This window comes from Buteo buteo, chromosome 4 (genome assembly GCF_964188355.1).
Source record: "Buteo buteo chromosome 4, bButBut1.hap1.1, whole genome shotgun sequence".
Lineage (NCBI taxonomy): Eukaryota > Metazoa > Chordata > Aves > Accipitriformes > Accipitridae > Buteo > Buteo buteo.
This window is the reverse complement of record NC_134174.1, coordinates 51844549-51872120: the sequence shown is the minus strand read 5'-3', so window position 1 is coordinate 51872120 and position 27572 is coordinate 51844549. Positions and strand designations below refer to the sequence as shown.

At 39.5% G+C, this 27572-nt stretch overlaps 1 protein-coding gene across 4 annotated transcripts in view; it reads left to right on the top strand.

Moving 5' to 3' along the window:
* The first annotated feature begins 1086 nt into the window (after positions 1-1086).
* Positions 1087-27572, top strand: part of EXOC6 (exocyst complex component 6) — a 97469-nt gene continuing 70983 nt past the window's right edge. For 3 of the 4 annotated variants that reach the window (XM_075026086.1, XM_075026084.1, XM_075026087.1), the window contains exons 1-5: positions 1087-1325; positions 21537-21708; positions 23004-23051; positions 23180-23270; positions 24188-24233. In XM_075026086.1, the coding sequence (XP_074882187.1) occupies positions 1204-1325; positions 21537-21708; positions 23004-23051; positions 23180-23270; positions 24188-24233 (479 nt within the window). In that variant the 5' untranslated portion in view covers positions 1087-1203. Of the gene's footprint in view, positions 1326-3287; positions 3611-21536; positions 21709-23003; positions 23052-23179; positions 23271-24187; positions 24234-27572 lie in introns of those variants that run through there. The other variant, XM_075026088.1, reaches the window with a different exon arrangement.

Sequence of the window (27572 nt, the reverse complement as noted above, 5' to 3'; positions counted from 1 at the left end):
AAAGCAGCTTATTCAAGGGAACACACGTTAGAGATTTGTACGTGTGTAACTCATTGTAGCTCTTGGAGCTCTTTCCCACTCATACTGGTGTGAAGTCATCTCCTCAGTGTTCCCGCTGGGCATGGAGAAGTGAATAAACAATCTATCACCCTGGTCAGAAATGAGTAATTTCTGTTTTCCTGCATTTAACTGTTGACTGCACCATGCGTGTCAAGACTGTCATCAATTTGGTCAGGAGCAGTACTGAGATAGCCAAATTTTGATTAAAACTTTTGACATATTGAAAATTACCAAATATAGTAAGATTGACTATTCCACATACTATTGAATTAGGCTTCTAAAAGTTGCTTAAACTGAAAAATCTAGAACTTCAGTCTCACGTCTGAAATAACTGCGTGAAATTAAAGTAATTGGTGGCAGTTGCGCAAACTATTTTCTTTGCCATCATCATAACGACAATGACTTGACAGCAGCACCGCTCTCAACATTTGTAGTTTATCCATTTTCTTTTTCTTCCACACAGGTAATGAAATAGTAACAGTTTTGTTTATTGCACACTCATATAAAAAACACAGTTATCCCAGAGCATTTTTTGTACTCTATTATTATAAGTAGCATCTACTAATGCTGAAAAGGAAAAAGACAAGAAAATAAGTTTCTCTGCTTTTCCAGTCTGCTTTACAAAGTCCATAAACCTGCTTCATAAATCCAGCTAATTTCTTGTGTGTGGGGGCTTTTTATACAGCAAAAGGAAAAATACAATATTTTTTATAAATTATTCTTTTTAATCTCATAAAACTTAACAGAGAAATTAAGCATTGATATCTAGTGTCTGAAATGACTTTAAAATTGTGTTTTCAAACAGACTACATTTCAGGCTTAATATTTATTACTGGTGAACTATTACAATGATGTAAAAATATCATTTTTGCCAGTAAATTTCCTGTTAAGATAAATGAATTGGAAGCACATAGAAAAAAGACTGTGCAGGCCTGGGTACTGCATACGAAGCAAATGTTACCAGCAGAGACAGGAAAACAGCAGCTGTGCACCATTCTTGGACACAAAGTCCTCAGGAGTCACGAGGTTAGCGCAGGATCTGTTTTTTCATGTCTGGTTTTGCTGACTACAGAGTCACTTAGTCAACGATAATAATCAGAATAAAAGTCCTCTCCTAAAGTTAGACTAGTTTTATGCTCATCTATGGCAAGGAAAAGCAAGTCAAATCTGTCAGAATTATATCTAGAAGAAAACAAAGATCAGATATATGAAAATGCCCTTGCTGAGATCCAGTCCTTTCACCTGCCTCTTGGAACCACCCTAAGGTATGCATCTTTTAGATAATATTATATTGTTCATGATGGATTTGTTCCATTCTATAGCTGTTCTTTAAGTCAGCCCAATATATTAGAAATTTTGTTTTCCTGACCCTGAAATCTACAAGAAAATTGAAGTTAATTTCAAAGTGATTGGCCCTAAATGAAAAACTGCAAACCAAGGTCACCTACCCAGCTCTTTCTTTTCACCAGAACAAAGCTATCTGTCACTGAAGGCTAGCTGCAGACTCTGTGAAGAAAGAAATTACTCTTAAGCATGAAAACAAGGGGTCATTTGCTCTTTTGTGTAGTGGTGGTTTTAGTTTGATGTTAACAGCTACTTTTTTAAAGGACTAATCATTTCTTATTCTTACATTTTTAATAAATGCAACTTTTTAAAAATCATTAAATACAACTAATTAATGTTTTACTGTTGATATTCCTAAATATCTGAAGATTTTAGTATTTTTTTCATTTGCAGCTTATGGAAACTGTTTAATGGTAAAAGTGCAACTGAAAAAAATTTCCTCTGCATATTCATCCCTATAAAAAAGTAATACATAAAAGATTATGATGTTATGTGTCTAAGTATATTGCCGGTATCTGTAGAGGAGTTTTAAAAATAGCCTGCCTGGCACTGCAGGTGTCAAGTTGCAGTGACTATCAGACTGAAGAAAGAAATTTTAATTTACCCTAAAAAATGTATGTGTTGATCTATTACTTCAGTAATTTGGTGATGGAAAAAAAAAAAAGCAATATGTGGGAAGACTGTTACTGCATTTGAGTCATTTCTTGAAGGACATACTACTGCAGCAGTAGCCTGTAGGATTTTTCCTGCTTTCTTTCTGCAGCATGCACTTTGTAGGCACTTGTCTACATTTGGAATAGTCCTTGTTGATTTAGTAGGTGTCATCAATTTAATTCATCTGAATCAACACCGATTCAATATGATAAAACCACAAGCATAGACAAGATGTACACAGTCTTTGGTGCCATTTATTAACTAGCGTCCAGGTGTAGTTGCAGCGGGGCAGGACAGATGATGAGTTTGATTACAATAACCGGAAGGGTGCCAAACATAATTGTAGCTGGCTGGTGTCTAGACTTTTGATGCATTCACAGCTGTAAACTGCTGTCAGTTCCTGACTGGAACAGCAGCCACACATCACCCTGAAGTTTTACACTTCAGACCTATTACTTTATGTTGGCTTCGCACTTGTGCGCAGGTAACTTTGCCCAGAAAGCAGGTGTATCCTGTCTCCTGAGCATGCAAAACCCAAGGACTAGCTCATCTTTGGCCACAAACCACAAAGTGTATAATTTAAATAGAAAATGGGCTATTCCTCCTCCACTGAAAAACGAAGCTTTTCTGTACACATGCTCGAGGGCACTAGGAAACGATACCCCAGTTTCTAATGAACCACAGCAAGCCAACGCACAAAAAGCCGCACTTTTTGGTTGTTCTATTTTCACCCCGACCCCCAAATTTCTATCACCTAAGGAGAGAAAGGAAACAAGTCGGTGACCTAACGTGAGTGCAGAACCCCCTGCGGAGCCTCCGCGTTGGCCTCGGTGCCGCCGCCAGCCCGCTCCGCCGCCGCCTCCCTGCTGGGACTAGCACGGCCGGCTTGTACGTGAGCGGGAGCAGTTAAAAGCAAAGCAAAACAAATAAACAAATTAAAAAAAAACACCAAAACCAAACACCCCAAGAAACAAACCAGAACTAGCTCAGAGGAAAAGGCCGGTTTTGACCCTATAAGCCTTCAAGCCGTCTCTGCAGCGCGGTGCAACGGGGCGCGGGAAGGGCAGCTGGTCCGTCCGTAGCGTAGCCGGGAGAGGGGTCGGACTTTGGGTGTCCCTTCTGTCACGGGGCAGAGCGGGTGGTGCTAAGCAGCGGCAGCTGCCCGCGGTCTCTACCGGACACTAGCGCCCGGAGATGCCCAGGGGACGGAGGGGCTCTGCCGGGCTCCCAGGGCGGCCCCGGCGGGACGGGACAAACCGGGCGGGCGCGGACCGGGACGACCTGCTCCTCCTCGCCCTCGCCCTCCCCGCCCTCCTCCCTCCCGCCCGGGCCGCCTGCCCCCCTCCGCTCCGGGCAGCCCTCCCTGGCGGCCCCCGTTGCCCCCCGCCCGGCTCCGCAGCCGCCTCCGCCCTCCGTCCCTCCCCGGCGCCTCCCGCAGCGGCGCGGCCGCCGGGTCCCTCCCATCCAAGATGGCGGAGAGTCTCCCAGAGCATGATCGGATCCTGCAGGAGATCGAGAGCACCGACACGGCCTGCGTGGGACCCACCCTGAGGTGAGGGGCGGCGGAAGCCGGGGCGCCGACGGCGGGCGAGGGTCCCGCGCCTCGCCCTGTCAGCCCGCCCGCCCGCCCGCCCGGAGAGCCGCGGCCCGGCCCGGCCCGGCCGCGCTTTCTGACAGCTCCTCCCCAGAGACACCGCGGGGCCGCCCGCAGCGCCTCCGGCGGGAGCGGCCGCTCTGGGCCCGGCGGGGAAGCGCGGCCCCCAGGGGCGACCCGCGGAGACCCGACCGCCGCCTCCCGCCCCGGCCCGCCCGGGGGTGGCGGAGGGAGAAGGGGCCGGCGCGGCGCGGTGCGGTGCGGGCAGGGAGCGGGGCCGGCGCGGCCGCGGGCGTGTCTCGCCCCCGGGCCGGCGGCGCTGCCAGGGAAGGGGGGGGGCCGAGCGGAGGCTGCGGCCATACCCCGGCCCCCGGGCTGGCCTCCCTCTATCATTGTCTGCCGGTGAAGCGGGCCGCTGCCCGGCTTCCGGCGGGGGTGGGCGCGGCGGGTCCTCGGGACGGGGCGCCGGGGCTGGGCCCGCCGGGGGCTGCCGGGCTGGGGGTGTCCGCCGTGACCCGGTCGCCCGGGCAGGGAGGGCTCCTGTCCCGCGCTTGGGCACGGGGCATCTCCCTGGGGTGTGCCTGTACCCCCGGGCCTGCGCTGAGAAGGGGACCGAATCCCTGTTGTGGGTGGCTGTTCGCATCAGTAACTGCGGGGCTCCTCTATGTGCAACCTTTCCTAACGCAGTGTGAAATCCCCTGCCCCGGTCAGGTTCCTTCTGGAAATATGACAGTGTTCAGAGCATTTCTGAAATGCCATGGCTTCGGTGTTGTTTTTTTTTTTTTCTTTTCCCTCCGATTCCACATACTGCCAAATGGCGTAGCCTGCATGCTGAAGAATAGGTTTTGCTTAATGTTTCCTGTCAGAGAGGAACGTGTCAGTGCCCTTCAGTTTGAGCTGGGGAGAGAAGGGCAGGGCCTGGAGGGAGTCACTCGGGGTATGGAGGAGGCGCAGGGGGAAAGGGGATCTTCATCCTGGTGCTGTGCTGATGCTTCCCTGATTAGAGATGCCTGAAAGGAGTGAAAAAGCATGGACACTAGTCAAACCGGGTAGAGAGAGAGAGAGAACTGTGAATTTGCATGTTATCTCTTTGGGAAGCCTGTGAGCAGGGAACTGGAAAAGGCAGGTTGTGTGGCAGCGTTCTGCAGGGTGGTGAACACAATGCTGCTGGCTTTCCCTGGAGGGGATGGTGTCTGCTGGAGAGCACGGGCAGGGCTGGGAAGGGGCAAATACGGGGTACGCAGATGGGGAACCTGCTGAGAACTGACGGGAGAAAAATATACGTTGCACATGAAAGGTGTCATTTTGCATTTCACAGCCAAATGATTTTGTGGTTGGCTTCATACGTCTGCAGTGGGTCCTCCAGCACGGAGGGCTGTGTGGGAGGTGGCAGCCTGGGCATTTGTGCGAGGCTGGGGCTAGTCAGTCCTCAAGAGCCCAAATAGAGAGTGTGGTGGAGTGGCCCAGACATCACCCAGGGCCTGCTTGTGGAGTCAGCCTGGTCTTGGAGGCCCGCTCGGAGCAAACTGTGCTCTGAGCTCCCCTTACTCTTCCTTAAGCACAGCCAGTATTGGGAATACAGTGTGGAGGTGTTGAAGCTGAGCATCACAAGAAGCTTCACCTGTGAGAGTTTGTGAGCTCAGGTTGAGAGAAAGTGGCCGAGATGCTTTCAGACTTGAGTTGTCCCTGGCGGCAGTTTAGCCATGTTTCAGCTAACAAGTCCACGCAGGTTGGAGCTTATGTCTGCAAAAAACACACCAAAACAAAAAACGTAGCAACCAAATATTAAATATAATTGCAGTTTCGCTATCATCTCCAGTATGGAGCTTATATCAGAGGAACCTATGTAAAGGACATACAGAGAATTAGGCTGCACAGTGGGAGAAAGCATGTTTGGAAACCACAGGTGTGGATGGTGGAAGGATGTAAAAGGGGGAAGGCACAATATGAATCTCTTACCCATATTAAACATTTAAAATGTTTAAACAAGTTTTTATAAATGTGGACATTTAGTTTCATAATTTCTTTGCATGTTTCTGTCCTTTCTTTTTCCATTTGTATCTCATCTATCTTATCTATCTTGTTGTCTTGCTGACTTTTCAGAAGGGGAGTTTTGCATTGCTGACTTTCAGAATTTTTAGAAAAATGCATGTTGGTCTGATTTAACCTCTAGTGTTCATTTACAAATCAAAAAAATGAGTCTAAAGAATGGTTACACCTGGCTGAGTATTTTGAAAGAAGTTCAGCCAACATCACAGAAATATGCTGCTACTTTATAAGAACGGCAATGTTTAAAATCAAAACTGTAGCTATCTGTTCAGCTATGCCTGTTAAAATTAGTGAATTGCTGTGTGAAACTGAAAAGTCTAAAATCCCACATCTAATTTCAAGATCTATTTCAATGAACAAAAGTGTGAACATAAAATGGAGCATTATTTTCTGCACAAGATCTAGGTTTTACTTGCTAAATAATATAAATCAAAGAACTGAGTAATTCTATGTGCAGTTGCGTAAGGCTATATAACATAGAGCGATCCATCAATTTCAAGTAATGGAAGGTATTGATTCTGGTTGTCTCATGCAATGACTGAAATTACATTCATTTCATTATGTGAAATGGAATATTTTTGTAATTATGGTCTTTAATGCTACGAGAATATTTACAGCATCGTGACATGAAATAAAGTACCAACATACCTACTTAAATAGCAGAACAAAAGAACAAACTTGAGGTGAGCGGTTTGGATACGTAGCATGAGGTAATACTAAATCCTGAAGATCACAGGATATACAAGATCTGACTTATCCTTAATTGTTAATATCAAGAGCTTAATATCTTCCTAATGCATCCATGCTTCACAAAAGAAGTGTAATTTTTTTGTGGGCCATATGTAGATTCCATGGAAACACGTTTCTGCTCTTGTTTTTCTTCAGTGTTTTCTTTGCTAGTTTGGTATAGCTGTCTCTGCTAGGGTGCTGTTTCCTACCCTGCTAGAAGAGTGGCAGCAATTGTGCTTATGATATAAAAAAATAATAACATATATTGATATATAATGTTTTTGTGTGTAATTTACAGATAAGGAACAACATACAGACTGATCCTGCAGGTGATTTTCTAGTGCTGAGATCCACCCACGTATAGCAATGTGAAACGCAGGTCCTTTATAGGAGGAATCAATGTACAGCTAGTACAACTGGGATTATTTACTATTTAGGAGAGTAAGTTAGCTCCTAAAGATTGCTCTGCATCTCAAGAAATATAAAATGAAGACATTGTATTTGATTAAATTATTTGTATTGTATTTGACTAAATTAATTTTTTTTTAAATTTTAAGTGAATGAATTTATTGATTTAAAATTGCTGGTATTTAACTTGCATCTTTAATTTTAGTGACACACACTGAGTCATTATAAATGAGACTTAAATCAACTGTGTAACATGCCTTTCATTAAATAGGCAGACTGTGTATATAGCAGGCCAGGGTTAATTTTTTTTTCAGCAGACTGTGAAACTTTTATCAACATTTTTCTAACTTTAATGGCTAACTAAATGAGATTAATGACAACACCTGTTAAAGGCTCGTCACTCTCACCTTTTTATATAACATGTTAATGTCTTACAATTCATGTCATATACATACTGTTGGGCTTTGCAAAACCAGGGAGAGTTGTCAGTGCATTTCTAATCTTTATAGAGGAAAAGGAAAAAGACAAAAAGAAAGGCAATTCCCATATCCCTCTCCAAAATAATAAAAAAAAATATTAAAAAGTTAATAATAAAAAACTTTCAGGCCCTCACTGAACTCCATATAAATACATATTAACAGAATTTCAAGAGTAAATTTTTAAGAGTGTCTCCACACTTCTTGAATACTCTGTTGGACATGCCAGGGTAATTAATAAGATGAATTCTATTCAGAAGAAAATAATTGACCTTATCTGCTGGTTGGTTAGTTTTATGTTGGTTGAAATAGGTCAAAGTGGAGCTCAATAGAGTAGAAGTTGTTGTTCTGGCAGTGGCCTGATATACTATACCTACGACTTTCTTTGAGCTTGTAGTAATGTGTAATAATTCAAAGCCCTTTTTTGAAAGTAAGTTAATTAGCTCTTAAACTGTAGCTTGGCAGTGTATTGCGTAAGCATATGGTAGACTTTTTAGGAACACTTCATCATATGAGCTTCACATCACTGAGTTTGCAGTGTTCTGTGATCCCTGTGTATAGCCTGTCAGAGGAGTACCTCCATGCCCACAATCAGTTGATTGAACAACTAATACAAAAGTAAAATAAAATTTAAAAATTATAGAGGAATCGATGACAAATTTTGTAGCTAAGGTGAAGTTGATAAGGAGGTGCTATGTCTACTGATGTATCTGTAAGTGGGATGTACGCTGTGGCTTTGACCCACAATCGCAGCTCAGAAAGTGCTGCTCGAAAGTCAGTGTAAAAATGCTTTTAAGCAACTTCTCTGTTCCTCTGCTCCTGAAATCTGTCATCACCAAGCTGTTGCTTGGTAGATGTTAGAGCCTCTTCTAGGCTGTTGTAAGTTGTGCTGGCCATGAAGCTTCTTTGCAGAGTTATTAGAGGGACTCCTATGAAGACATCTCACTGGCATGTTGTCTCTGGCTACAGTAGTCACACTGACAAGAGCTGTTAGGTTAATGCGTTTCTGTCTGATGCTGCAATATGCTGCGATGACCTTCCACTGACCTAGGACTACATTGCACTGGTAAAGGCAGCACTGAGGCACCCAGCTGTAAAGCAAAATCACTTCTGCATGGTGCTGCTTTTTTCTCATTTAGGTTGAACAGAGTTTAGAGGTAGGATGTAGATTTGTTGTGAGCCTCATAAGTGATTATGGGTGAAGTGTTAGAAGTAATTGATAACTGTTCTTTCTGAACTTCGGTCCTTGTTGCAGAAAAGCTCAAGGTAAAAGGCATCATTAGAGGAATAAATTGAGGAAGCAAAGGTAGCAATAGTGGTCCGAGCAAGACTGTTTTGTCCTCTTCTGATCAAGGTTTCTAAGACAATTCAGAGGTAGAAATATGGAGTGAGAGTCAAATTCTGCTGCTTTTACTGAGTTGTGGTATGCTTTGCAACTGCAGGTGCTTTGCCCAGACTGGGGATTGTAATTTGTATTTTGGAGATATTCCTGTATCCATTGAGGGGACTGTCCAAAGCCAAGTGAACAAAGCACCTAAAATATCCTTTGGAGTATGACAGGATGCTCTGAAGCCTCAATGTAACTTGTTTTACTGAAAGTATACACTATTATTACTAGCAGGCGTGATTTAGTTATGTGATTCTGTATCTTTAGCAGAATAGTTAGTAAGCAGTAGCATAGACAGTATGAATGACTTCTCTAGGTGTGGGAAGATAGTACAGCATTAACACAGTTGCAGGCTGGGAAACATGTTTTCTGAGCGCTTGCCTATGGGCTGTTGGGATTTGTGATGTGGTTATCCAATGACAAAATGTGGTTGCCCTCATTTTTGCCCTGTGGTCTTACTTGTCAGGTATGATTGTCTAAAGGCATTTTTCTCCATTTTCATTATTTTGGGTTTGGATTATGAGCCAGCAGTTCACATTTTTGTCTATAGCTTAGTCTTGTTTTAAATATAGAGCAAATGTAAGGGACTCTTGAGATCATCAAACCAATGCTTTAAATCAGAATTGAAATGGTTTGATGATGTATTTCAATTTCAAATAGTATGATCATGTTATTCAATATTGTAAGCTATTTTTGTAGTTTGAAAATCAGTAGTCTGTATCTTCGTTAATGGTCTGTCTTCAGGCCCTGCTTAGTTTTCAAGTTAATGTGTTTCCTTCCTGGTTCCCTTTCAAACAAGTTAGAAAGTAGCCCAATGAAAGGAACTAGAAATTCCTTGTGTTAGCTGTGGTCTTTTTTGGATCAGGTCACAGAGTGTACTTTGATGTATATTTGTATATCAGTTTATCTTTATTATAATAGCTCACTCCTGTTTTGCAAGTGGGTTGCTATAGAGTAAGGAAAATGGCCTGCTCACTGAGAACAGTGTATCCTGAAAAGCTAGTGGCTAGCTGGTAGTGTTGGTTGCAGGTTTTGTTAATTGGTGCAGGATTTGATGATATTCTGAGTGTTTAAGTTGAAAGGCAACAGTCAGATAAAGCAACGATCTATGTGAGCAGGTCTTATCACCATGTATATTGCTATAAAGGAGCAATATTTTTTTATTGCTAGTCTATTACATAGAGTCAAACAGCATAAGAAGAGTGTGTGCTGCAGACTGATTAAGCTGGCATTTATATATTCAGTGGCAAAACTGCAATTCTGTTTTTTCTGTAGACTAGTCTGATATTTCAGGCAGATTTGCCATTAGTGAGAAAAAGTGTTTTAGAAGGCAGCGAGGATTTGCTTCCGTTACTGCAAGTTTCAACATAGTACTTCTCTACTTCTTATAAAGCCTGAAACTGTTTGTGGGTAATCATATCTGCACTGCATTTTTCTGTTGTGTGAAGAATCTTTAGGTTCAATGCTGATTAAGTTTGTCATGAAATATGTGTCTGCAAATCAGGTTATCTTGATCTTTTTAAGTGTTCATGCATCAGCTTCTGACTCAGTTCTTGCAGTGTTTTCCAAATGGGCAACTGCCAAGTGAAGCTTTAACCTAACTAGTAACCTATGTGAATAATACTTCTGAAATAGCTCTCTCCAATTTCACAAGCATTACCAAAGAGCTTGAAATTGTTCCCGTGTTTAGGAAACATGTTTCAAAATACATTAAAGTTTTTAAAATAGAGGGATCATCTGCTGAGAGATCCAGAATAGTGTACTTGATAGGTGCAGTTTGTATCATTATGTCTCATCTAAATTTAGCCTTCTCATCATATGAATGGTTTATTCGCTGTAACATCAGTTAAATTCAGGAAAGCCAATTATTATTCATGCCATTTCTTCATCAACTTATTCCTCAAGCTGATTTTATTTAGTGTCTGTTGACCCAGATTATGGACCTGCCATATGCATAGGAAATGCATAATTCTACATCCTTCACACATACCAGTCACATGGATACTTACTTTCTTGCAGATTTTTTGGGAAGCCAACAGCATACACTGTACTCTAGCTTTCTGTGTGTGTTGCTGAACCATTGATCTAAGACTTTGCAGTTTCCTCAATACAGATGTCTACCTGAGGAGCCTTAGCATAATTCCATTAAATATAAACCTGTTTTTGACCTGTAAGTGCTAGAGTGTTTGCACATACAGGGCTGAAATTGCAGCAACTGCAGTTAAGCAAGTTTTGTCATGTTGCATTTTATAGATTATACTACTAAAATGACCTCATAAAAAATCTATGAGGATTGATATTTCTTAAATAATGCTTCTAAGATAATGCCAGGAATGGATTCGCAAATAGGAAACTATTTCTATGGGTTGTAGTAAAGTATTAGGTACTAACTCCTTCAAAAACATCAACCTAGCTTTGCGTCAGCATCAAGTAATCACATTAGATTTTATCTTACTGAAGGGCTTGCTATGGCTAGTTAAAAAATTCTAGCTGTTGCCAGTCTTCCTGGCTATTACCTGGTGATGGTTGAAATGCCCAAACCTAATCCCTGTCACCACAGACCTTGGTATAACAATGACATCATGTTCAGTTTGATGTTCAGCTTAAAGTATGCTCAACAACGCATCTCTTCCTCATCTTGTCCACGTCTACTAAGAAATAATTTGTATGACTGACAAACTGTGTCCCATACAGGAAGGAGTTAACGATCTCTCTTGGAGACTGGCTGAAGCCCTTCCTGTACCTCAACCTTTGCCAGTAATACCAAACTAGTAGGGAACTTAATCACTGATGGAGGTATTGAGAAGGAAAGAAGCAGGTTTGAGAGTGCATCAACCTTGATGGAAAGACTTGGGATTTGACAGAGGGGACTTAAAAGATGTCTTTTAACAGTTCTGCACTAGGGACCTGCAGAGAGGGCTGGGCCTTTTCTTTTTTTTTTTTTTTTTTTTTTTTTTTTGATATAGCATGAGAAAGGTGTTCAGCTCTAATACTGAGTGGGATTTTCACTGTGTCTTAGAGAAAGTAATTTGCTTGCAAAACTGCACTGAGTGCAACTTGCAATTCTCCCATGAATCAGAGTAATACAAAATTAATAATGCATATACTGTAGTATGTGTAGCTAGGGGAATACTTTTGAGCCATTTCAACTTCAGAAAGAAGTGTTTAAACTTTCAAGTATTGCATACTTCAATTTTAATACACTCTCCTTTCTACTACAGGCATTAGGTGATTCTGTTGGTAGCAGCTCTCACTGGGACTTTCACAGTTTGCACATTTCTTATGCGTAGAGTGACTTTAAAGGATCTCTAACCCCTTGATTTCAGTGAGGCAACATTTTCTTCTGAGTTCTGGTTTTAGTTAATTTCAATATAAAAGTAACATGGATGATATTGGTTTATACTGTATGTATGTTCTGTTTGGTTTTATAAACTTAGGAAATGGTAATGAGGTATCCAATGCATGCTACCTCCTCTTGAAATGTGGAGTTTCTGGGGCGTGCTAGAGTGTCACTTTTCCCTAAGGCATGAACAGATTTTCTGCTGCTTAGTCTATTTATTGAGCAGGTAGAGGACTGGAGTAAGGTAACAAAGAGTAGTAGAAGTCAGTTGCTTCAACACAGTTAGTTGCTTCCCAACAGAGAGAAACACTGTGAGTTAGTTTTAGTTGGGCTTTTGAATTAAAACCAAACGTTTTTTAAAATCATCTTTCATTTTCTTCAGTGATCCTGGGCAACGTGCATATGCAAAGGATATATAGTACAGGCTGTTGATTTGCATGAGAGATATACATGATGATTTTCTATGTATAGGCTGTGTGAGCTCATAGAGTTAACAAAAATTAATAATATAAAATTATTAGAAAATATATGCTTTGGTTATATATTTGCAGAAGAATGTGACACATCAAAGAATTACCTGGTTTGTATTGAATACAATACATTGTTAATCCAGTTGGCTTTGAAACTTTTTAATTATTGGATATTTTATTTAATCTGGAACTTCTTGATTTCTAAAATAATATATTTACATCTGTGTAGTGTTGGCATTCAAAGCCTATTGAAATAAGTAACTTAGGCATTTGTGACATTAAGTGTTCTGTTCTATTTCGTATGTCTCCTGAAGTCTCTACTGGAACAATTGGTACGTATTTGTCTTGAAGATTATGTCTAAAGTGTCCCAGATAAAGAAGAAAATTTAGCTATAGGTTGTAATAGATGGGTAATTATTTGTGGGAAATGTGTAATAGCAATCTGATCAAATCTTTAAAAAGAACTTAGAAGCTCACAATTTCATTTATAGATTAATCCATTGCTCCTAAAATGGAACAATTTATGTTACAGTCTGTGGAAATATTAAGGGAAGATAAGAATATTGCTATATGAACTCCAGTTTCTTATTTTATTTTCTATAAAATCACACACGTTCCAACTATGTCCACTGTATCCCTTTAGGTATATGAAACAGATGGCCAGACTTGGCATTTTGTTACATGGCAATAGCTAGCACCAAAGTGAGTGAAGCTGGCATTTTTTTTGCTGTCATTTTAATCTACTTTTACAACACAAAATTAGGAAAAAAATAGCAGCGCAGCACTTGTTTTTCAGTTTCTTGCTTCATACATCAGTAAGTCACACAAAGGCTTAGCAGGAAGAGGCATCTCCGTGGTCAGCAGTGTAAAAACAGGAAGGAGGAAGTCTATTGCAAATCTGGGTTTACTGATTATCAGTTCATGTTTCGCTGCAGAGGATGTCCATTAACAGCCATCAGGGTGATCCATTGCTTATCCAGCATGAACAATGACTGCTGTAGTGCTGCTACTACAGAATATGGACCCTGCTTATAGGAAGTAATGTTAACTAACAAACTGTACTCAGCCCTTTCCTGCTCATAGAAGCAGGATACTATTAGTGAGAACAATTCACAGAAATTGCACATCCAGGAAAACCAGGCAAGCAAAGCATAACAGCTAAACTAAGATTAATAAAATCTTTTCTCTGATTAGGCCATAGCTTGAGTTCTATGTCGTTCTAGCATGTTATGCAATCTTTTAAATAGAGTGGTGAGATGTAATTATGAATAAGTATGGCAGAACTGGACCCTAGGTAGCACCTGGCATAGAAAGGCTGCTGAGGTTTTAAGAAATGTGCTTATTACCATAACTCCAGTTGAATTACAGGAAACACCTGGACATTATTTTATAAAGCTTTTTAGGGTGTATGCAGCAACCTATATGAAATTACTCCATGGAAAAATCCCTGCAAAGTTTGCAGTTTGTGTAAACAGAAAATATCTTTGTTTATTGTAAGACAGAGGAAGTTTCTGCAGTGTTTCCTGTGAAATTGCAGCTTAAATGGAGTATGTGATACAGTATCATGGTTAGGGATGCCATGGTTATAGTCACAATGACAGGTCTGTTTAAAGGCAGAATCTTAATTTGCATGGTCAGTGTTTTGTGCTTGCAAAATCCCACTGAATTCATCATGCAAATATGAATTGTAAATATCTTATTTTATAACTTTATTTAATCTCTCGCTCTTTTTTTTTTTTTTTTATCAAATAAGAAATGGAGGGAGAGGACAAACATCAACTGGGCCACTACTTGCAATGTGTGTATGGGAGCTAGTTGAGAGCATCTCTAGCCTCAGTACAAAATTGACTTTGGTAGCAAAGTACGAATTCTAAACCCATGGTTTTCCACAAGCACAGTTTCTTCATTTGGAAGTTGGTTTATTTGTGTGTGTGTGTGTTTTGTTTTGTTTTAAGTATTACTTTGAAAAACAGAAAAAAAATTTATGTCCGAGTTTCTATTTTTTGTGACTTGGTTTAACTGATCAAAGTGATCATTTAAAAGTTTATTTTTTCTCACAATGCTAAATCTAAAGTTCTACTTGCATCCCTTGCAGTTCAGAATTTGCATGGTCAGGCTTACGTTCCATGACAAACTTGTACAACTGTGCAGATATGTGCAATTCCTGTCATCGTCACAGCATTCATGGAGATGTAACAGATTGGCACTTACTAAGTGGTTATCAGTACCCTCAAAAGAATGTGTGTATACAGTTTTTAATTGCTTCATATGTCTTGTGTAATCAGGAAATGAAAGACTTTGTGGCAGTGTAGGCAGGGGTGGGGAACCTGCAATTTGTCCTAGAAATGGGACAGAACAGGATGGGTTGGGGGTGTGTGAAAATGGTGAAAGGTGGCAAGTCATTAATGAGGAGCTACTTTGTCCAGTAAAAAGATCGGTATTTTTTTCTCTATTTTCTGACACTTTTTTTTCCTATTTTTTAAATAGATGATCTGTTTTAAGAGTCTTTGCTGCTGTTAGAACCTATTAGTATAAACAATTACTAGGAAGAGAATTGTTCACTCTAAAAATTTACAGTAATGCTCCATAAGCTCAGAGATGTTTCAACTGAATATGGGTTGCAATTAAAAATCAAATCACTGCCCATTTAAAAAAGCAAAACACACACACAAAAAAACAAACCCCCAAACCTTCAAGAAGTAACAGATTTTTTTAAAACCCCAAAAGGATTTATTAAATATTATTTTTTTTCTTTATCTAATAGACCGTTCTAGTAGTGATTTTTCAATTGACAGAGTTATTTATCACCAACCAGGAATTCATATTGTCTTCTGCATCATTATTTTCATATGAAAGTATGGAGCTTTTATTTTTAATAAAATAAACTCTTCAAGTTCATTTTTGCCTGAAGCCTGCGTACCTGAGCAGTTCTGCTTACCATTGAAAAGTTACAGCTATTGCCATAGATATAAGGGACAAAATTACTTCAGTTCTCATTCTGATTACTCTTGCAATTCACTTTTCCATACTAAACTCCCACCAAGTAGGTTACAGGGGAAGTTGTGTTCAGGTTTCTGATTATTCTCATTTTCTAGTGGGAAGATGATGTAGATGTGAAGGGATAAGGAGGGAAAAAGCAAATTTGGGGTAGTCTCAAAAAATATTTTCAGGCTCCTCTGCTTTTATACTTACTAGTCTATACGCACTCCCTTGCCTATCTCTCCAGTAGTCCGGTCAATGTATTAAATTAATTTCTGGGCTTATGATTTTTTTTGGCCTGTAACTTTTTATTTCCTTCCTCCTTAGTGAAATGCTGATCCTCTTTCAATCCCATTTTCACTCAGGCATTTAATGACATGTATCCTGGTTACATGCACAGAAAATACTTAAATGATAGCAGAAATCTATTTTTGAAGCTGTACTGTAACCATTTGTGAAGAGATCTATGATAGTGGCTTGCAGTGTTAATGCATATGTATGGAGTTGTCATTATAGAATGGATCAGATTATTTGAGGATAGTTGATTTTTTAAAATTATTAATTTGTAAACGGTAAGGTGGAATTCACAGCAGGTTAGGTTTTATGATTCTTGGCTGAATTTTAGCTCTCTGGAGATTAGCCTTTTTGCTTGCTCAGCGGCTGGTATTTTTGTGGATAGGATAGTGCCCTCTGGTGCTTCAATAGATTTTTGCATGTAAACAAAAAAATTGTCAATTAAGACCTTTTCAGTTTTGAAAATAAAAATTTTAGGGAGGTTTTTTATGTTATAAAGTAACCTTGTTTGATTTTCTTCAATTGGAAAATGGTTGCATATCTGAAAGTTCTCCTTAATTTTTTACTGGGAACTGAATTCAAATCTACTTACGCTTGTCTTTCTCCCTTCAGCCCAGCTGGTAAGAAAAGATCAAGGTAAAAATATCCTTATTGCCATTAAATTGAGCCACTGACTGAGACATCTTTCTCCTTTAGGTTAAGCTGTCTCTGACTATTCCTAGTTAATTTTTTTCCTTTTTCAAGTGCCTTCTGCACTATCTTGTATTTACCTGGACTGGCATTAATGACTTGTATTGTCCACTTGTTGGGATAAGTCCGAAGAAAAAGTCTCTATGTACAGAGTTTTAGAAATATAGACAAATAACCTGCTATTCATTACCAGAAAAATCCTTCAGCTCTGCTTGTGCTCTTCATGGATGCCCTGCTTGCCCCATCAATTAGGAATGAAAATAGTACATGCCCTGTCACTGATTTGCGGTACTGGTGTCTAACTAGTCACTCAAGTGAATGTTCTCTCATTCGAGACTGAAAATTAAGATGGTATATTGCGTATTTTTTTTTTGTGTGCCAAAATTAAGTACAAACTTCTGTCTCCAACATCTGTGATTTTCTCCCTTTTTTTTTTCAGTTTGAAGACTCATACTGAGAAAAAGCTTGCTCTTTAGAGTTTCATGGTGTGAATCAGCCACTAGCAGTCTGTAGGTTTCTATAGCTGTATAGATCAGAGGTTGAAAGCAATTGTAATATAAACTGATCAGGTCTTTCAGTTTAGCTCGGTTCAGGTTTGTGCTATATTTCAGATCACCAGCATCCACTTCAGGGGTCCATAAAGCTGAAGAGGATCCTTGGGATTCTTCATTCAGAAGTGTATAAATGTAAACAAAAATTGAAATAACTATATATTACACATGTAAAATTTCTCTTGATAGCCTAGGCGTGTTTGCCCCTTTTTATGACACTTCCCACTGATGTATGTGAAGCAACTTAAAGTGAGAGGGATTTTTGGAGTAGACGTAAGTGCATGTAATAATCATCTCCTGAAGGAAATGGGTCTGGAAGGGTTACCATTCCTCACTGTCTTCCCAACAGAGCTCTGTGTGTGTGTGCATTGTAAATTCTGTTAAGTTTGTCTCGTAATTTAAAAGAATTAGCTGTAGGATGCTTTCAGGATTCCATGTCTCTCTCCAAGATGTTGCAATATCATGGTTTGTCTGCCTGGTAGTTTAACTCTGAAAAGTGCAGAATTGCTATCATAATTGCTTGCAGTGCCATAATCTGTTGAAATGTACACCTTCAGATAATAATTCAAAGGTAGAAATTACTTTATTTAGGTAAGTATAGGTAATTTTTGAAATGTATGTATGGAAAATGAGCTTCAGTATCAGAACTAAACCATACTGTACTATCTGATGTTCCATAATGGGTAAATTAGGTGTGCATTGCCACAGTTGTGTTTGCAGTTTTGAGAAAAAGCCTAATTTCTGTCCATGGCCGGAGATGGCATGGTTCTCTCAAGTACACTTATACTTTCAAAGAGGCCAGTGCTTTAGGTCAGACTTCCTTCTGAAGCCTCTGAAATAACATGTGTATAGTGTCCTAAGAGTACACCGTCTTAAGGAAGTTAGTGAAATTGTTTAATTCGCCTTCTTACTTCTCACCTAGATCAGAGAGTTGTGATACAAAGTGTGAATTTCTTTTAAATGCTGTGATGATTTTTTTCTTTAAAGGTAAGCAGTTCTGTCTCAGGATTTTTTTCACTAGTGTACTGAAGAGGATTGATTTGTATTGTTCCCACAAGATGGAGCTGTCTACATATGTAATTAATATGGAATTTATACCACTAGTGAATCTTAAGGAGCTCTGTCAAAATACTGGTTTAGATCACAGATCACCATTTTATTAGTATCCCTGCAGGAAACAGTACAATGTAGAACATAAAATAGTAACTATTATTTTAATAAGGTGGGGAATGTTGTGGTTAAGGCAGTGTGTCGGGATGTACACAGTATTGATTTCTTCCTCCCCAATTTTAAACATTTATTCCCTGTATGATTTTGAATTAAATATTGTGATAATACCACTGAGAATTATCAACCAGTACTTTATTTATTTTCATTAAACTGAAGTATAAGTAGCTTTAATACTGAGGAAAAAATAATAAATACTGATTTTTATAACAGTGAATACTGTATTGCCTATGCTATATCGTATGTGCTTCCAGGATTTCTGGCTATGTTGTCTGGAATTGTTTGACAACATTTTAAAGAGAAATCTCCTGATGACAAATTATTTCCTTCTCTCAGTATTTTAACAGCATGTCTGCCAGTGTTGACAGATCTGAAATCGATAAAAAGGTATCAAGACAGCCATGCTGAACTGCAGCTACTGGATACCCCAAAATCATCAGGCAATAACTAAGTCCAAAAAGACAGTGCATTGCTACCACTAAAGAAAGTATGTGCTACCACAAACTCAAGTATGGAGTTCCTCTTGCACCATCTTTTTACAGTCTTGTTCTCATTTTAGGTATATTTGGTCTGTCTGTCTGTATTTTACTACTGTTTTCACTTACGGTTATGTTACACAGCTTACAGTTATGAGTCCATAGTGATAGATGGAAGTCTCCTATCTTTGTGATAATGATACGCCTTTCTCACTTCCCTTTGAGAACTCTGGAAGGAGACCTGAACTTGTAGACACCTTCCACCCTTAATTAAAAGGCTTGAGGAAGTAGTAATAAATTGAACTTTTTTTCTGGTTTTTGCTTTAGCATCCAGTGCAGTATAGATGGCGAGTCCAGCCCATTCAGAGGAAGCTCATGCATGCCCAATATCTGTGAAGGCACTATCTGATGCCTCTGGTCCTCCTAATAATTTTATTTCTTCTCCAGGAATGGTACTCTGGAGACCTGTGGATGTCCCTCTGTGTCCACCCTGTAGGTTCCAACATCTGTGACCCTTTTCTTATAGAGACAGAGCAGCACTTACATCACCAGCTTGTACCATGTATTTTGGAGCACTACAACATCAGTTCTTGAATCTTCTTCTCACCCCTTTCCCATTTCTTTACAGGTAGCAGTGATACTGTCTACATGCTTCCCACTCTGTCTTCAGATGCAGAATGTTAGGTTGCCTAATGAGAGATCACTTAATGCTGACTATGAGTCTTGCACCTTTATTTCGTCCCAGGCCAGGTTGCTGCTTCTCCCTCCAGCCAGCACCAGGTTCTGGGTGCAGGTGTTTCCCACTGACAGGTGTGGCTCACTCATGATCTTCCACCATAGCCCTTTAAACCTCAGTTGTCCTGGACAGCCTTGAGGGGTCTCTTTCAGGCAGCCTGACAGTAACCTGGAGAGGACAGACTGACTGTCACACATTTGCTCCTTCCAGCTGTCATTTCAAACTGCGGTAGTGGAGAGGGTGAGGGGTATTTTTCCCTTTGTGAACCACTTCATGGGTCAACAATCTTACATTTTTCCCTTGGTGCACTTTGGAGGAAGGAGCCTGCCTTTCAGTACTGTAGCCTTATTTTCCTATCATAAGCTAAAGGGGGATATTCTAGGAGTATTTTATTGAATAGATTTTTCCCTGAGAAAATACCTATAGCAAGCAGGCTATCAGGAATTGGCTTTCTTCCTTGGGCATGTAGGACAGCTTACTTCCTTTCTCATTTCTCTAACTTCAGTTGCTTCTCTGACTATATTGTCCAAGGTCAAAAGGAACTCAAAAAGGATGAAGAATCTAGTTACAAGAGTCTTTTCAATCTCTTCTATACCCTTTTCTTCCTTGAAAGGTCAAGTTCTTGTCAGACACTCAGCTATAGGTTTGTTGAATGGGTGATGATGACCCCAGATCTTGGCAGAGCACAGCTGTCTGGTTAGAAAAGAGGATCTTGAAGAATATGGGAAGTCATACTTCTCCAAGAAGACTGGGTGAGAAGTACTTTCTCTCTCCTCAAGAGTTTTAGAGACTTTGACTCACTGTTGCCTGGATCTTGAACTTAAGACTGTACTTCTACAAGCAACATTGAGACTGTTGGAACTTCAGCTTTCCCCGCCCCATCCCCCATCTTAAGGATTTTTAAAAAAAATTTTTTTTAAAAAGCGGCTTCTCCTTACAGATTTCTGGAGAAAACTTTGTAAATATGAAAGGAAATTAGAGGCTAAAAAAAGCAGTTTAAAGATTTTTGATCTCCTGTTGTTTTTGAACGTTTGTACTTTGCAGTAGAAACCTGTTTATATATGTATGACTATATCATCCTCGTATTGCCACTCTCATTCTATCTGAAAAGCTGCTTCAAAAATTACCTGTCTTTGCTGTTGTTACTATATCAGGTTATTAATAAAATTTTGGAACTGCCTGTGCCTTACATTTCTTGGGAGACTTTATACCTTTGATTTCCAGTACAGTTCTCTGTAATACCTCTTTTCTTGCTTCCTCTGCTAAAGTCTGAAGCTATAAGTGGCCCCATCTCCTTTGCTCGTTCTCATGCTTGAGCATTTTTCCTTGCAGCTTTCTATTTCTGACTCAACAAGCTACGCTGGTAATTTCTCCAGGAGTCATGTTTCCTGCTTGAGGTTTATAAGTGTACTATTCAAACAATTAGCAAAATAAACCAAAAGACCTGATTTTAGCCATTCCTGAAAGTTAGATCCCATTGAGGTAGCAGCCTTAGGCATGTGCATGTCATCATTTTGCTCTGGGAGACATTGAGCATGGGCAGGAGGAGGCAGGGAGCAGTGGGGATTGCCTTCCGCCAGGGGTCTGGCTGCTGCTGCACAGTGCTCCGGTCGCTATGGCTGGAAGCATCCAGCCCTGATTTAGTTGGATAAGTCTGGTGTCAGGAATACCAGGAAAGCAAATTTGTATGTTTTCACTTCTTTATATTTAGCAAAGAGTGGAATTTGATGGAAAAGCGATCCATGCTATTTGAGGTGGTTGGAGAAACTGATTCTTTTGTACCCATAGTATTAGGGCATAAATAACAGACCAGTGAGGCTCAGGTCAACCATGATGTAACTGGTTAAGCACCTGGATTAATGCCATAAGGGCTGGGTTCAGTTCTCAGTTTTGCGCCATCTCGTTCTTTTAATGATGATTTTGGTGGAGTGGATCACAAATGATGCCACCGTAACATCAAGTTTGTGTGCTTTTATTTTCTTTTTGAGAGAGAGATTTCAATAAAGATCCTTGCATACTATTTTTAGCTGGGGGAAAAAGTAAACTTTGATTTTCTTATTTGTGTTTAACAGGTCTGTATATGATGACCAACCAAATGCACATCAGAGGTTTATGGAAAAACTAGATGCCTGCATACGTAACCATGACAGGGAGATAGAAAAGATGTGCAATTTTCACCATCAGGGCTTTGTGGATGCTATTACAGAACTTCTTAAAGTTAGGGCTGATGCAGAAAAATTAAAGGTAAGGAACTAGTTTTTTTGGAGTTTTATATATTATTTGTCTTGGAATTTAAAAAAAGGAACTTGACTCTTCTACTGAAGAATAAGAATTTAGTGATTATGACATACACTCTGATGTATACAACAACTTTTTAAAAGTGGATTATTTAAGATTTGTAATCAGAGCTGTTGCCTGATCCAGTAGTTTACGTTTACAAAGCTGAGTATTTTATTAGGTCTAATTCTGATTATTTTTTTTTTAATGTATGTTTTCAGCAAATGTTACCAAAATTATTTTGCCCTTTTTAAAGGCTTTCTCAGAAGGTAACGAACAACAAATGGCAAAACCAATATTTCTTACATAGGTCTTTTTCTAACCACACGTTTATATGTCAGACCTTAGAAAAATTTAAAACCTTGATTAGAAAAATAAAAATACTGCAGTTATTCATGAGACACAAATTTTCTTTACTTTGTAATGAGTAGGAGAGTAGGTGGAGTTAGTAGTTTTCTTTAGAAATGAGAACTAAGATTTACTCCCAAACCAGAATGCAGAATAGTGAATTATGAGATCCGTCCCTTTTAGCTCTCTTTACACTTTTGAGAGCAAAATATGCACACCAGACAGAATGAGCATAGTTCATCAGAGGTTATGATTAGAAGAGCATTATATAAAGGATATTCAGATAACAAGAGACCAAATACAGCATCAATGAGGTCATTGAGCATCTTTGTTCAGAAATTAATGAGATTTTTAATAAACTAGAATGTGCTTCCTTATTATGATGACCTAATGAGTCACTTACTATGTGGGAAAATCTGAGGTCGAGCTTTGCCTGCACCTGCAGCATTAAAATGTTGCTGTGGTTTGGAGATTTCCACGTTTGATGTTAATCAACCACCCAGTGTTTGCATTCAGCAAAGTATGAATGTTTAATTACCATAAAATGCAATCACCATTTCTTACAGACAATGAATGGCCCATAGAGCTCATTGAGGTTATCAAAAAGGGACCAGTGGTCAATTGGGTCAATGATTTGAATTGTTTGACAGACCTACAGAAACAAGGAAAGTTCAAAAATCCCAAGTAAATTTGAGAAGTTTGCCACAGAATCTGTTAGAAAGAACTGTCATAAGTAATTGAAGTTAACAAAAGCCCTTTGCGATCAAAAGTTCAAGTTCAAGCTGTAGAGTTAATTTGAATTTGCATTTCTTTGTTCTAAGTTTCTCATGAAGCATGATCTGATTACAAGGGTGAGCAGTCACATCAGGGCAATATATGCATATTTGTCTAACAAAGGTGAAATTATTTTTAAGGTCCAAGTTACTGATACCAACCGAAGGCTTCAGGATGCTGGGAAAGAGGTGAGAAAGTGGTGCTTCCTATATGGGCATTATGAATATTTGTAGCAAATTAAATTTATTTGCATAATTTAATTGTGATTTTCTTTTTTTTTCTTTTTTTTTTCTTTTTTTTTTTTTAAATCTCTAAGGTGATAGCCCAAACAGAGGAAATCATCCGATGTAGAGTTCAGCAACGGAATATTACAACAGTTGTGGAAAAACTACAGTTGTGTCTTCCAGGTGAGTGACCTATAGCTAAATACGATGGCAAATTAAATACAGTAAGTCACAGTAGCCAAAATGGAAAAGAATTTTGTTTTTTAAGTTGTGGTCCTGTAACATCCAGTTCAACACAAAAATTAGTGGGCTTTAAAACAATGTCAACTCATAGGTTCCATCTCTTTTACAATACTTGACAGAGAGTAATTATGACACTTTGTGAGGAGCCAGTGAGACAGATATAAATGATGCAAACAACGTAGCCACATACAGCTTTAAATGAAATAATATTTTAATATGATAAATAATGAATTCGTTGCTTAAGAGGCTGGGTTTTACTGTTTGAATTCTAGGGAAAATACTAATGATTCTGTTTCAACGTTGTACTTTCAGCTCTGTGTCTTTACAGGCTTTTTTTTTTTTTATAAAGCATAAGAGCTCTAAATGATGTTTCAGAAGGGTCATGTTGTAGGATTGCACACAGCTCTATAAGGGTTTCATCCTGTTTGTGATACTGGCGTAAAACAGATTTGAGAATTTTTCTTTGCAAAGTCTTGTTGTTGACTTGTTGTGAGTACAGTAGGTGGTACTGTTGCCATTTAATGGAGACAGGTCATAGGCTGGTAATGCAGATAAAGTTATGGTATGTAGTAAGTGAATGAATATGCTTGGTATATATAGTGTCTACTGTTACGTTTCATCTTAATTCTTTTTCATTTAAAGGCTGTTAAGAGTTCAGTTCTTTTTTCTTAGCTGCATTCTAGAATTAATTTTTTTTTGCTAGTTTTATTACATTTATGTTACAGTAGGAATTAAATAAGGTAAATTTAGCATATCCTTTTCTGTGGTTTATTTTGTCCTTTACAGTATATATTTTCCTCTTTTATTAACTAAAGCCACAGTAAGATCCATGGGTTAATCTGCTTGTTTTTATGCAGTGCTGGAAATGTACAGCAAGCTAAAAGAACAGATGAATGTAAAAAGGTGAGTGAACTTATTTCTATGAGTAAAATATAACATTTGTAAGTAAACTGATAGAAAACCAAACACTGATGTAGACATGTAAGTATTCTAAGTCCTGTAGCTTGGTATGTGTAGTTGTCTTTTCGTAATACCTTGTCTGTGTTTCAAGAATGTCACTGCGAGTGAACAAATGTTATATTAAATATAAAGACTTCTAGGAGCTTGGTGATTGCCATGAAAAATAATGTTTACTTAAATAAGCATAACATGCAGTGAAATTACAATTATAAAATGTGAAGTGTATTATTTTTTTCATACTTAAAACAGTTTAAGAAGCAAGAATCATAAGATCCTTAGGGAGTAAAGATATTTCAGAGTACCTTAATACCTGATTAATCTGTCATAATGTATTTGAATTGAATTCATAATCCAAGAAAAAAGGACATTTCACTTCATATACCTTTCTTTAGACTTATCTGGTATCTCTGTGCTAATCTTTTGTGTACATGGGGCTACAAGAATGAAGTGCAGAAAATGTGCTGGTGTTTGGGTTGTTTTCCCTCTGTGACAAACTGACTTGTTAAAATAAAACCATAATGAAAAATAATTTTCTAGAATAATGGTTTCGAACTGGTACATGACCAGTTGGTCCTTCCTCTGTTGTGTCTTTGCTTTCCATCTTCTCAGAGAGCCACTTACTGCTGCTGTAACCCCAGCATTCCCAGTTCTCTCTGTGTGACAGCTTGACTGTCCCTGCCCCCCTGTAGCTGTCATCCTATCCCACTGGGGCTGCTGCTGCTGCCTTGTACCTCATGCACACCCACCGCAGGAATACCACTGCTTCTCTTTTCCTGATTTCTACAGCCTCATTGCTACCTTCATCCCTGCCTGCTTTTCATACAGCCTCAGTCACACTGATTGCTCTGTGTCTTCCTTTGCGGGATTCATGATCATTGTCATTGCCTCTTTGTGCACCTGGCACCACTGCAGCAAGCTTCTGCTAACAAGTCTGTCTGGACCTGTTTCCATTTGGAACTAGCTATGCACAGTAAGGTGTCTACAGGACTACTGTGTAATCTAGATTTACTTCTGGACTGTTTGTCTGGATTTCTGTTGTCCGGGTAGCCAACACCTCCTGCCATACCACTGGACATCTGAAAATCCTCAACAAAGGCCACTGTGTATGAGTAAATCAGCTCTAAAGCCTGTGTGCAGACATGTCCAAAATGCATCAGATCTACTGTACGCATCAGATCAATCAGCATTGCAGCAAATCTGATGCATCTTTGACAGTGGTATATGTCCTACTTGATACCTGTGCGCACATGCTGTCTGGGAGGTCTGCTGCAGAAATAGAAGAGCTTTAAGAATAACCTAATAGCTATGGCACTATGCTGTCTCTTATTAACAATCAAAACTTGCTAGATGTGAACCAGTGTGGTAGATCTTATCAGCTTGACTACTATATGCTCTTTCCTCTGAACAGGACACTGATTTGATATCTGCTTAGAGTAGCTGGCAGCATGTTGTTGCAGTGCTCTTGGAGCAGCTCAGCAGAAAGATGTAAACAGTCCAGTGCTCTTGCTAGTCTGGTCAGAGAACAGACTGTAGGGTGTGCTGTCTGAATCGCACTGCTTCCATCTGCAAGGTGGTCTGTAGAGCACGCTATGTTTAGCATGTTGAAAATATGAAAACACTGGAATTAAGGCCTGCATTCTGCCATTCCCTTACTCTGTTAGGCAAGACAAGCAGCATCCCGGCTTTAGAATTACAAGGGAAGTTATAGTTCCTAATGTCATCACAGAGAGATCACTTAGGTGAGGTAAAATTGCAGATGGCTTTTAGCGTTTTTGACTCATGTTTGCTAGGAGTTTTGTAGAGTCCACTGATGGTTGATGTGCTTTCTGAGAAATCATCAGTACTCTTTAAATCTAAAACTAGATTTCTATTATTTAAGAGATTCAGATCTGATAATTTTCCTGCGGAAGGAGTTGCCAGACAAGAAGTCTTAAAAGTTAAAGGATGATATACTGAATTGAGGGGTTTGGACATGTCATTGTCATACCATAAAAAGATCTAAGGGAGAGGGGAGATGCCATAGCTTTGATGTACCATACCTTGAAATCACATGGAGTGCAGAAGGTTTAGACTCTGCTGCAGGCTACTGCTCCAGCTCAGGTATCTCTTTCATTAGCTATGTTACAGTTACTACTTTGCCTGTGACTTAAAATTCCCTATAATACAGCCTAGAGGTGGCTATCCTGTGAAACTTGCAGGTAATTCAAATGGTAATTTCCTTGTGGCTTAGCAGGCCACAAATCCAAAGAGTGAGTGTATCCTGGCCTTTATCACTAAGTGATTGAGCAATAGCAGACACCCATAGTGTCGGTGCAAAGACCTGATAGCTGATGTGTGCAGATACAGGGAATTTCAAAACTTATGTTCCTAAGTTTTGCTGTGAAGCTTTCCTGGAAGAGTCAGAGAGAGGAGCATTCACAATCCCTGTCTTAACAAAAACAATGAGGAATGTTTATTTTAGGCAAAGATAATTTTTCTCATAAACCTTCACTGAGGTTTGTTAATGCAGCAAAGCTTTCACTGGTCATTTTTAAAAAGACCTCTTTTCTTTTGACTTTCTCTGCTTGCAGCCTTTCAGAATATATTTTTGTTATTCTGTTGTCTTACAGTCTTGCACTGTGAGTAACATAGCATATCTAATGTTTAAAGGAAGGGAAGATGAAAGTGTGGATATTCTGTGTTTTTGGGGGACAGTTGTTTTACGATAAAGATTGGAATTCCATTTCCTTTTCTCCATGGCAGACACCTTTTAAGATAATGCAGGATTTTGGGTGTGGAATACATACTGGTTTATGCAGATGGAATGGAGGTTTACTGGAGTCCAAGAAGCCATCTATTCATAGCAACTTTTGGTCCCTATGAACATGGGCTATGTTTGAACTGATGACCTGGAGGTGAAAGGCTCTGTATCCTATTTATCTGTCTCCTAAGCCATGGATAACACAAGTTGACAAGAACTATAGTTGTGAGAGGAAGCAACTGTGGAATCTGCTCTGAAGAGACAAAATTGGCTGGAAAGAGTTATGGAGGGTTTAAAGTCTTAGCTGAGGAAGCACAGGGGAGAGGCATGGTCTCTCCTCTGCTCTCCAGAACACCTGGTGGAGGCCATGCATTTAAACTGAACTACCTAGATCTTTAAGTAAGAGATAAGATCATCACACATTTTATACAGCTCTGTTACCATGGCCTGTGCATTTGGATTTTGATATGTGTCTCTGGAGAAAGTTTCCAGCTGCTTCAAGTGATTGTGGTCTAATGGGGAATTGTTAGAACTGGTGTTTT